Source organism: Piliocolobus tephrosceles, chromosome 1, assembly GCF_002776525.5.
Source record: "Piliocolobus tephrosceles isolate RC106 chromosome 1, ASM277652v3, whole genome shotgun sequence".
Lineage (NCBI taxonomy): Eukaryota > Metazoa > Chordata > Mammalia > Primates > Cercopithecidae > Piliocolobus > Piliocolobus tephrosceles.
The window spans coordinates 172,983,450-172,995,893 of NC_045434.1; the positions used below are offsets into that span (position 1 = coordinate 172,983,450).

A 12,444-nucleotide genomic window follows, 5' to 3' on the forward strand; every position below is an offset into this window, starting at 1 on the left:
CTTCCTTCCTTCCTTCCTTCCTTCCTTCCTTCCTTCCTTCCTTCCTTTCTCTCTTTTTTTTTTTTTATCTCTGCCAGGTTTTGGTATCGGGTTGATGCCTGCCTCATAGAATGAGTTAGGGAGGATTCTCTCCTTTTCAATTTTTTGGAATAGTTTCAGTAGGAATGGTAACAGTTCTTCTTTGTATATCTGCTAGAATTCAGCTGTGAATCCATCTGGTCCTCAGCTTTTTTTGGTTGGTAGGCTATGTATTACTGCCTCAATTTTAGAACTCATTATTGGTCTATTCAGGGATTTAATTTCTTCCTGGTTCAGCCTTGGGAGGGTATGTGTGTCCAGGAATTTATCCATTTCCTCTAGATTTTCTAGCTTATGTGCATAGGGGTATTCATAATAGTCTTTGATGGTTGTTTATATTTCTGTGGGGTAAGTGGTATATACTCCTCATCATTTTTTATTATGTTTATTTGAATCCTCTCTTTTTTTCTTTATTAGTCTAGCTAGCAGTCCATTTTATTTTACTTTTTTAAAAAGTGGCTCCTGGATTCATTGATCTTTTGGGTTTTTGTGTCTCAACCTCCTTCAGTTTAGCTCTGATTTGGGTTATTTCTTGTCTTCTGCTAGCTTTGAGATATGTTTGCTCATAGTTCTCTAGTTCTTTTTTAGTTGTGATATTACGTTGTTTACTTGAGATCTTTCTAACTTTTTGGTGTGGGCATTTAGTGCTATAAATTTCTCTCTTAACACTGTCTTAGCCGTGTCCCAAAGATTCTGGTAAGTTATATCTTTGTTCTCATTAATTTCAAAGAACTTCTTGGTTTTTGCCTTAACTTTGATATTTACTCAAAAGTCATTCAGGAGAAGATTATTCAATTTCCATGTAATTATATGGTTTTGATTGAATTTCTTAGTCTTGATTTCAAATTTGATTGCACTGTGGTCTTTGAGACTGTTATTATTTCAGTTATTTTGTATTTGCTGAGGAGCATTTTACTTCCAATTATGTGATCAGTTTTAGAGTATGAGCTATGTGGCAATGAAAAGAATGTATATTGCATTGTTTTTGGGTAGAGAGTTCTTTAGGAATCTATCAGGTCCATTTGATCCAGTGCTGAGTTTAGGTCTTGAATATCTTTGTTAATTTTCTGTCTAGGTGATCTGTCTAATATTGTCAGTGGGGTGTTAAAGTCTCTCACTATTATTTTGTGGGAGTCTAAGTCTCTTTGAAGGCCTCTAAGACTTGCTTTATGAATCTGGGTGCTCCTGTGTTGGGTGCCTATATGTTCAGGATAGTTAGATCTTCTTGTTGAATTGAACCTTTTACCATATGTAATGCCCTTCTTTGTCATTTTGGCCTTTGCTGGTTTAAAGTCTGTTTTCTCAGAAACTAGGATTGCAACCTCTTCTTTTTTCTGTTTTTTTGTTTGTTTGTTTGTTTGCTTGGTAGATTTTTGTCCATTTCTTTATTTTGAGCCTATATGTGTCATTGCTTGTAAGATGGATCTCTTGAACACAGCATACCACTGAGTTTTGGTTCTTTATCCAGCTTGCCACTCTGTGTCTTTTAATTGGGGCTTTTAGCTCATTTACATTTAAAGTTAGTGTTGATATGTGTGGATTTGATCCTGCCATCATGATGTTAGCTGGTTATTTTGTGGACTTGTTTATGTGGTTGTTTGATAGTGTTACTGGCCTGTGTACTTTAGTGTGTTTTTGTCATGGCTAGTAATAGTTTTTTCTTTCCATATTTAGTGCTTCCTTCAGGAGCTCTCATAAGGCAGGTCTGGTGGTACCAAATTTCCTCAGCATTTGTATGTCTGAAAAGGATCTTATTTCTTTTTCACTTATAAGCTTAATGTGGTCAGATATGAAATTCTGGGTTGAAATTTCTTTTATTTAATAATGTTGAATATTGGCCTTAAATCTCTTTTGTCTTGTAGGATTTCAGCTGAGAGTTCTGCTGTTAGTCTGATGGGCTTCCATTTGTAAGTTATCTGACCTTTCTCTCTAGCTGCCTTTAACATTTTTTTCTTTCATTTTAACCTTGGAGAATCTGATGACTATGTGTCTTGGGATTATCTTCTTGTGAAATATCTTACTGGAGTTCTCTACATTTCTTGAATTTGAATGTTGGTCTCTCTAGATAAGTTGGGGAAGTTCTCATTGATGATATCCTAAAATAATTTTTCCAAGTTGGTTCCATTCTCCCTATCTTTTTCAGGGACAACCAGTCAGTTGTAGATTTGAGGTCTTTACATAATCCCATGTTTCTTGGAGGTTTTATTTATTCCTTTTCATTCTTTTTTCCCTATTCTTGTCTGCCTGTCTTATTTCATAAAGCCAGTCTTCAGGTTCTGAGATTCCTTTCTCTGCTTGGTCTATTCTGCTATTAATACTTGCAATTGCATTAGGAAATTCTTGTAGTGTGTTTTTCTGCTCTATCAGTTCAGTTATCTTGTTTTCTATACTGATTATTTTTGTCTGTCAGCTCCTGCATTATTTTACTGTGATTTTTATTTTCCCTTTGTTGGGTTTCAGTGTACTCTTGTAGCTCAATGAACTTCATTCCTATCCATATTCTGAATGCTATTTCTGTCATTTCAGCCATCTCAGTCCAGTTTTGAATGCTTGCTGGAAAGGCAATGTGGTCATTTGGAGGAAAGAAGACACACTGGCTTTTTGAGTTTTCAGCATTATTGCAGTGATTTTTCTCATCTTTGTGGCCTGCAGTCTTTGAGGTTGTTGACCTTTGGATTTTTTTTTTATCCTGTTTGATGACCTTGAGGGCTCGTGGTATAAGGTGGATTTAGCCAACTGGCTTCGTTTCTTGTAGATTTTAGAGAGCCAACACTCAGCTCCCAACTCCTGGACTGTGTGCCCTAACTCTGAGGGTCTTGTATCAGGCCCCAACTTTGTTCTCTAGCTGCTCAAGCTTTGGAGTTCACTGTTCTGGGGGAACTGAGGTACAGCAGCTGCAGTGGAGTGCTGGCAGATGCAGGGGTGCCTGCTTCCCTGCAGGCATTCACTACAGTGGCAAGACAATGAAGTTTGTGAGGAGGCAGGACCCCTGCTGGAGACTGTGCATGGTTGCATTGGAGGTGATGTTGGCCTGGGATGGGGTTCTGGGGCTGGCGCAGGTCTGGTTGTCTTCTCTGTGCCCCTGAAGCAAGAGTAATTGCTAATGGTGTAAGAGGATCCACTGTGCTCTGCACCCGCCAAGACTCCATTTGCAATCGCTATTAGCAAGGGAGAGGGAGCAGACTGCACTTATGTGTGTGGAAGGGCAAGTAAAACAAAATCCATCCATGCATACACACACCAGCAAAGTGATGTGGGGAGTTGCCGTGGGCCAAGGCGAAGCTGCAGTATGGGGATGGAGTGTGCAGCTGGTGCATGTCCATTGAAGCTGCCTCACTGGAGCTCTTCACCAGTCAGACATGGTCTGCTCACACAGAAGATATGGTTTGCGGCCCCAGGGAAACCAAGACTGTCCTGTAAGCAGACATGACCAGACTGGGAACCCAGGAATGGCCAGGGACCCAGGAATGGCCAGCAGACAAAAGGGTGCTCAGGTTGGACTAGCCCCATCTGATATGGAAGATTGTTCTGCAGAGATCAGGACCAATAGTTCCCCTAGCGATAAAGTCTCTTATGGGACCAAGTCAAGCCTAGGGGAATGGCGGTCCCTGGCTGCGCTCCACTAGAGATGGTCCTGCACCAAACCCTGTGAGCTCCACATCAGCTGGCTTGCTACTTCTATCATTTCTCAAAGCAGCTTTCCCTGCCACCTCAATTGTCCATGGTGGTCGAGGGTTCTCCTCCTGCCAGAGTTCCAGAGGCTGGTTGTGAAAGTGGGCAACTCCATTGCCCCAGAGCTGTTGTGGTTCAAAAAATGAGTTCTGTGCCAGTTGCAGTGGCTCAACACCTATACTTCCAGCACTTTGGGAGGCCAACGTGGGCAGATCATGAGGTCAAGAGATCGAGACCATCCTGGCCAACATGGCGAAACCTTGTCTCTACTAAAAATACAAAAATTAGTGAAGTGTAGTGGCATACATCTGTAGTCCCAGCTACTCAGGAGGATAAGGCAAGAGAATTGCTTGAACCTGGGAGGTGGAGTTTGCAGTGAGCTGAGATTGTGCCACTGCTCTCCAGTCTGGCAACAGAATGAGACTTCATCTCCTAAAAAAAAAAAAAAAAAAAAAAAAATTAGTTCTTGTGTGTGGTAACCTGTTCAGGGTTCCCAGCTCTTTCCCCCTTCAGCCCAGCTTCTGTGTCTTTCCTCTATCCACTCTCAGTGCCCCCTCTGAAGATCTGTTTAAAGCCTGCCAGTCATCTGAGTCCCTCCATCGGAGCCATTCCACTTGTTTGAGTCTAGTCGGCCATCTTGCCCTCTCCCTCAAACATTTATCTTTTTGCTGTGTTGGGAACATTATAATTCTATTCTAGCTATTTTGAAATATATAACAAATTGTCATTAACTATAATTTTCCTACTGTACTATCAAATACTAAAACTTATTCCTTCTATCCATCTGTATTTTTGTACCCATTAATTAACTTCTCTTAATCCTCCAACTTCTTTACCAGCCTCTGGTAATCAGCATTCTATTCTCTACCTCTATGAAATCTACTTTTTTAGCTCCCACATCTGAGTGAAAATATGCAATATTTGTCTTTCTACACCTGGATTGTTTCACTTAATGTTGTGACCTCCAGTTTCATTCACGTTGCTGCAAATGACAGGGTTTAATTCCTTTTTTCAATAACATTTTATTGTGTATGTATTTTTGAATAATATTCCATTTTTTATCCATTTATCCATTGATCCACACTTAGGTTGATTCCATATCTTGACTATTGTAAATAATGTTGCAATAAATATGGGAGTGCAGATACCTCTTTGATGTACTGATTTCCTTTCCTTTGGATATATGCCCAGTGTTGGGATTTCTAGATCACATGGCAGTTCTTTTTTTAGTATTTTGAGGAACTTGCATACAGTGTTCTGTAATGCCTGTACTACTTTCCATTCTTACCAACAATATATGAGTATTCCTTTTTTATACATCCTCACCAATATATTTTATTTTTTGTCTTTTTGATAATAGCTATTCTAATTGTGGTGAGATGATATCTCGTGGTTTTGATTTGCATTTTTTGATGATTAATGATGTTGATAATTTTTTCATATACCTACTGTCCATTTGTACGTCTTCTTTTGAGAAATGTCTATTCATGTCTTTTTCCCACTTTTACTTTAATTTTGTTTGCTATCGAGTTTTTTGAGATCCTTATATATTCAGTTTATTAATCCCTTGTAGGATGGATAGTCTACAAATATTTTCTCCCATTCTGGAGGTTGTCTCTTCATTTTGTTCATAGTTTTCATTGCTGTGCATAAGCTTTTTTTAGCTTGTTGTAATCCCATTAGAATAATCCCTGCAACTAGCATGAACAATATTAAATGGGAAATGTAGTTATGATTTGACAAAAGTATTGTATATATGACAAGACAGAGAATCAAAGCCTCTCTTTAGGACTGCACACAGGCTGTTCACGATACCTTTACCCACATTGGACCACTCTTTGGCCTATACCTGAAATGGAACTTTCACATTTTCAGTAGCACTATAAGCCCCTTGGTCAGAATGGGCTGTACTCCATTCCTCACCTATGACTGCCTTGAAGGTTATACCTACTCTTAGACTAACAGTGTACTGTGGTCGCTATTTGCAGAACTCTGATAGAGCACCATATTACTGAAACAAGAAGCTCAGGTTAAAATTTTAATCTAAAGGAAGATAGACACTGTAATGTACCCAAAGATCTGGCTTTATTGATGAGAAGAGAAAGGCTCAATAAATACTGAACACCTGTTTAGATCTAGATACAATATGCCAGGTGATTTACTTATATGATCTTATAGATTCTTACAACAACTGTGGTAGGATACTGTCACCATCTCAGTCTTGGATGTAAACAATCAATGTCCAAAAAAAAAAAAAAAAAAAAAAAAAGAAGAAGAAGAAGAAGAATTACCTTTCCTAAACTCACAGAACGTGAAACTGGGATTCAGTCCCAAGTGTATCTGGCTAAAAAGTCTATAATCTTATTCTTCTGAGGCAACAGACTTGGTTTAAATACTAGCTCTGCTACTTATTAGTTATATGGTTTTAATTTGCTTAATCACATTACCACTCCCTCATCTGTAAATAAGCGGTGACAAATAGTTCCTGTCTCAAAAAGTTCATTATCCTCAAAACAAATGAGACAATGCATCAAATATCAGACTCTCTGGGGTGGGGCCCAAGCATCTGTCATTTTAAAAGCTATACGAGTGATTCTAATTTACAACTAGGTTATTCTAATATATAAAACATTGTTCTAATGTGAATGAAGTGCTTAACTCAGATTATGATACATAGTGTGTGCTCAGATATTGTTATTATTATTGTTGTGGTTACCATTATCTTATGGATGCCATGTCTTCTTATTCATTTTGAGTAAAAACTAATGATTAAGTATAAAATATGGAAATTCAGTGTTTCCTGTACTGTCTGCTTTCATATACTTTTGAATCTCTCTACCACAAGCGATGTTGCTAAATGGCTGGAAAACATAAACAATACTTGAACAGGGAATGGTAAGAAATGATGTTACTGTTTCCATGTAATATTATAGACAGGGTATGATCTTTATGGTCAAAACACCTAAGATTTAAGTCCTAGCTCTACCAATAGGCTGGGAATTTTTGGAGGACAAGCCACTTTGTTTAAGAGTCAATTTCCTCACATCTAAAACTGGGCTAAAATAAACTCTTATTTATAAATGGATTAAGCAAATAATATAGCATATTTAAAATACCTGGGAAATTTCCTAGGCACACAGTAGGATGTGAATGATCAGTGTATATTTCACTTTATTTCTCATTTCTTTGTTCTAGCTTCACATGTTTACATCATTGCTTTATTAGCTTTCTCTCTGTATTTATCAATAATCTAGATCCTGAAAGTGCAGTATGGCTTCCAGGTTCACTGGAAATGGATCTGACAACTGGAATCTCAGAAAAAAAAAAAAACCAGGCAGGGGGCGGGGGGGTTATGCCCTCTTAGGTTCAAAGGCCATTTGTCCCCTCAATATTGATTTTCTTAAATCAGATACTAGCCAAGTCCCTGAGTGAAGTAATTGAATTGACAAAAGGCAGGTCTAGGTTATTAATAATGGAACAACCTTGGACATTCTCGATGACTTAATTTAATGACAGAAGAGAGGCCTGAAACTAAAACGCCTAGAGATGGGGTAAATGGCTGGGTCTCTGGGAGAAAGGAAAACACAAGTTATCCCTCAAAGCTTATTTCATGGGACAAAGCATTTTATTATAGTCCTAAACATGAGGTCAGAGGAAATAGTTTTGATTTTCTCTTTTTTAACAAAACAAAATTTTAAAGACTTGAATAATTACCATTAAATTTATTTTTTGCCCCTGGAAAATAGACTTGTTTAGGTTTATGGAATTTTGGAATCTTAGTGATTAACTCAAGAGTAAAAATCATAGACATCTTATCAGTTTATCCCCTGAATTCAAATATCAAGTCTGTCATCTACTAGTATGAATTCAATCAAGTTAGGTAACCTCTCTGAGCCATAGTTTCCACATTTATTAAATGAAGATGTTCATATTTATTTTTTATGGTTATAGGAGAATATTTCCAATGTTTAAAAAAGTATATAAAATTACTGTCACTTGATACTATATAATACCTCACACAATAAATATTTGTTGAATAAAATAATACATGAATTTTTATGGTTTTTTTTTTTTTTCACTGTCCCTGGATAGAAAGGCTAGCCTGTGGTAACCTCTTGAAATCTTTTCTTCTCTCGAGGTATTCTGGATGCTCTACCTGTAGCTCTCATCATCTCTCTTTTGGACTATTTCAGTGGTTTCAAGTGTCTTTTTATCACATTTCTCTTCTCTTTCACAATCTTCCCTCCCCTGTTACCACAAAGTTGTTTGCTAAAACAAAGATCCGATCTTTTAAAATTATACTATCCTCTTGGAAAGGCATCTAGAATGTCATAATCACTCATTTTAAAGATAAGACCCAGAGATGGGGAGAGATTTACCCAAGTACCTATGGCGCTATAAACGTATGCTAAGATTAGAGTTGAGCCTAGTACCCCGACCACTAGTAGAAAATAACAAAGAGGGTACAGAAGAGGATATATATCCTCCAGTTCTAGTCAAAGGGGTTTCAAGTAGTTGTAGAATCTTTTAATTTCAATTTTGTTCTTAGTTACTGTTTTTAGTGTTTTTGAACTTTAAATGTACTGCTCTTACCCTGATGATAATATGATTTATTTCTATGTAAATTCTGGGTCAGCCAAGAGAAAGGGTACAATTAATAATAACTAAAACTTATATGACATTCATTATGTACCAAGTATGGTTCCAAATACTGTACGTATATTAATTTAATTCTCATCAGAGTCCTATGAAGTAGGTACTGTTATTATTCCCATTTTTCAGATCAGGATACTGAAACAGATGTTTAGTAGCTTGGCAAGGCCACACAACTCAAAAGCAGTAGAGTTGGTACTAAAATTCAAGTTTCCAGGTTCCAGAGCTAATGCATAATTACTATGCTTAGCTGGCACAAACACATTACATTCTCATGAGCACTGTGTATTCTCACTATACAGTTGGCTGCTAGTCCATATGGCTGCCTTTAACCCTGTTTCTTATTTCCTGTCTTAATTATCAGGAAGTTGCAATTTGCATAGCATAGTCTTAAGATGAACTTCTCCCTCTTTCTTTTTCAGAGGGTCATTTTCAACATTGTTAACTTCAGTAAAACCAAGAGTCTCTATAGAGATGGGATGGCCCCTATGGTGAAATCTACCAGCAGACCAAAATGGTAAGTGATCTACAGAATGAGACTCCTTCCTGGTTAGAAAATTGGTCCCAGACCCCATACATATACGCACCTACTAATGGACTCCCCCAAAAATAAAAATAATTCTTTTGAAAAAGAAAATTTTACCCAGAGCTCAAGTTTATCTGCTGTACAGAGGGGGATCAGACTTACTGTCACTGAGAAGAATGAAGATGGGTTTCTGTATGGCCATTCTTTGGGTACTGTTCTTGAGAATGTTGGAAATATGGTCCTATGCTTGGAATGATCAGCATTCAACTATGAGAAAAGACAGTCAGTTATTTGGTAAGTTTCCTGTCCTGTTTGGCTTTTATCATGGTATCTTTGGAAACATAAATAAAGTTGGTTCTTTTGTTTTCCTAGCCTAAGCATAGATTATGTGTAATAACCTAGGAGGACATTAGGAGCTGCAGTTCAGTAGCTTTCTCTTGCTTTGCATGGTTTTTGTGTTTTGTGTGTGTATTTTAAATTTCTATTTGTACCATTGCTATAGTGAGGAGGAGGGGAGTTGGATAGGATTGGTTAATAATTGTAATAATAATGGTAATAATATTAATAATACTAGTAATAGTAACTACCCCACTTACTAAAAAGCCATCTGGGTCAGATGCTTTATATTTGTTGTTACTATTTCCACATTTTTACAAAGGAACTTTTAAATATCCCTATATTACAGATGAAAAAATTGAGGCAAGGAAAAGTTAAGTACTTTATTAAGACCATGAAGAGTAAGAGAGTGCCCTGTGTTATTTATGTTACCCCATAATACCTTTTCAACCAATTCATTCATTCATTTATTCATTCAACAAACATTGATTGAGTACAACAAAATGAAAGACCTCAAAGACAAAAACCTAATATTATTAATCTATTCATCTATCACACAGTAGGTGTTAAGTGAATGCCTGTTAAAATGAACTGAATTTGTTATGAGAATTTATGTGTAAAGTGCCTGGCACTTACTAAGTGCTCAACAAATGGCATCTATTATTAATAGTATTATATAAAACCCTATACAAATGCAAGGAATTGTTAATATTGTTATAGTTTTGATCTCTGTTCAAATATTAATGACTAGTGAGAAGATAGTCTCCAAATGTCTATATTTATAGAAAACTAGCAATTCATAAATATTGAATTGTGCTTTTATCTCCAAATGATACTTGGCAATTTTCTATAAATGTTGGGCTGAAGAGCTCAGGTTTATAAAAGTATAGGCATTTGATGACAATAATAAAAACTGTTTATGAAAGGTAAAAATATCTCCCTGGGCATGATTTTTTGCTTTCCTGTGTCAAATAAACTAATCTGCTGCTCCTTCTCTCAGTCCTTCTGGGCAAGGGATAGGCCTTTGCTTTGACTCTCTGGTTCCAGCCCAAGTAGATAATAATAGAAATCATTTCTCTTTTAATAGGCATATATATAGATGAGTACTTTAAACCTTGCAAGTAAAAGGACATCACTGTTGATTTGCTCATGAGGGCCTTCAAAATGACATTGTATATCTTTTTCCATATTCTGTGTTGGGATCTTGTACAGCAACAATAATCATCCATTTTTTCCAAGTGTTAAGTTCTGGAGTTCTTTTTTTGTGCTTTTGATGATGCATAAGCCTTAATTATTTCACTTTGCTTCTTTTTTCTCATGAACTATGTTGTGTCTTCTCTGCTAGGGCTCGTGACAAGATTTTGAAATAACGGGTCCTTGCATTTGGATTATGATGCTTTAGAATTAAGTTGATGCTCTTACACAATATTGGCAGGCACTCAGCAGCAGCCATTGTCCAGTCATTGGACTCCTCTAATGGTCTGAATGAGCCTAAAGTTTCAGAATTGAGTTTGTTGTAGTTTATTAAGCCACTTAGGCATAAAGTACTATAACACATCACATTTTTTGTATATGTAATATCTCCTATTTTTTACCTTACCATCCCCAGAACTTGGATACAAAGCAACTTACATTGCTTCAGAGTTTCCTTTCCTCAAGCCAGATGTTTAGATTTTTTTTTTTAACCTCATAGGACTTCATTGAGCACCTTCATATGCTATGCACTGTTCTAGATATTGGGATACAGGATGAATATGCTATAAAATATCTGTTCCAAAAGGGAATTTTACGTTTAGAATTTTTATTAACTAATCTGTGCAAATCATAATTGTTATTCTCCTTGCTACTGTTGTATTTTGAACATCCTTTCTTCCACGTTGGTGCTCTGTGTCTAGGAGTTTCTTTTATGCTTTGAGTAGGTTACCTACACCTGAACCTATCGCCCAGCAGCCATTATCATAAATGTTCCCAGGATTTGATAAGGAAGTGGCTATGGGCTTTCAGAATATTAGATTTTATTGGCTCCAAGGAGTCTATCCCAATTTAGGAATCTCGGCAATGGCCTAACTCAAACCTGAAAAATACCTTGTAGATCTCAAATTTATAGTATCTTCTCCAGTGTCTTTCTAATTCTAGCTTTCCCAATACCAAGGCAAACACTATAACAAAAAAAGTTTGTAATACTTTCCTTGTCTAGGGTATTACCTCCTTTGATATTCCAAATAAGTAATGGAAAAATTCCTACTTCAGGATAAACACTAGAAATCTGAAATTTCCTGGATACTATATATATATATATATATATATATATAAAATTTGGAATATACACATATGTGTGTGTGTATATATATACACATACATGTATGTATGTGTGTGTGTATATATATGTGTATTTACATATATATATGGAAAACACCTTTTTTCACCTTTTCAGGGTGAACAAACATTCTTCTTCACCTCTTATAGGGGGCTCTAACAGGTACCAAGGCCTTCAAGTCTTAGCATAGACCGGTAGTTAATTAGTTATAGAAAGCCAATCAACATGAGATACAACTGGCAAACCATTATATAAATGTGTGGCCACTCAAGGCTGTTCTCCCTTGAGGGGACATCTAGCAGCTGGAAGATTCAGCTTCTAGAATGAAGCTGAATTTCATTCTAGCTTCATTGGAGCTAGAGATGAAGCTCCAGTGAAGAGCTTCATCTTCACTGGAGAAGCTGGAAGATTCAGAAGTTTTCTGCCTGTTTTAGTTCACTCTTATTTGTGGTTAGGGCTCTGTAGCATCAGATTTCTGATGGTCATAACTTATTAATATTTCTTAACAGTGTCCAAGACTCATGTATCATTAATATTTCTTAAGAGTGTTCATTGCTATGTGGTAGACACTGCTAGGAACTGGCATTGCAAGACAGCTGGGAACTGTATCTTCACCTCTGCAGAAACTGAGGCTGGGAGTATTTACATAACTAGTAAGTGTTAGCACCAGCTAGAAACCACATAAGTCCAAGTTTACTGTTCCTCCCATATTCTATCATGGGGATGTTGGAAGAGGAGACAAAAAGAAGCAAGGAGTAGCGTGCTATTGTGTGGCCTTTGGATAATCTGAAATAACTTACTGAATTGGCTTTTTCATTATAGTAGATTGAAAAGACTGGACTAGATCTCAGAGATGGCCTCC

The 12,444-nt window shown here is 36.8% G+C and overlaps 1 protein-coding gene across 5 annotated transcripts in view; it reads left to right on the forward strand.

The window, feature by feature from the left end:
* Positions 1 to 12,444, forward strand: part of AGBL4 (ATP/GTP binding protein like 4) — a 1,474,608-nt gene that overhangs the window by 692,690 nt on the left and 769,474 nt on the right. For all 5 annotated transcript variants that reach the window (XM_031934116.1, XM_031934120.1, XM_031934122.1 and 2 more), the window contains one exon: positions 8,826 to 8,920. In XM_031934116.1, the coding sequence (XP_031789976.1) occupies positions 8,826 to 8,920 (95 nt within the window). The remainder of the gene's footprint in view (positions 1 to 8,825; positions 8,921 to 12,444) is intronic.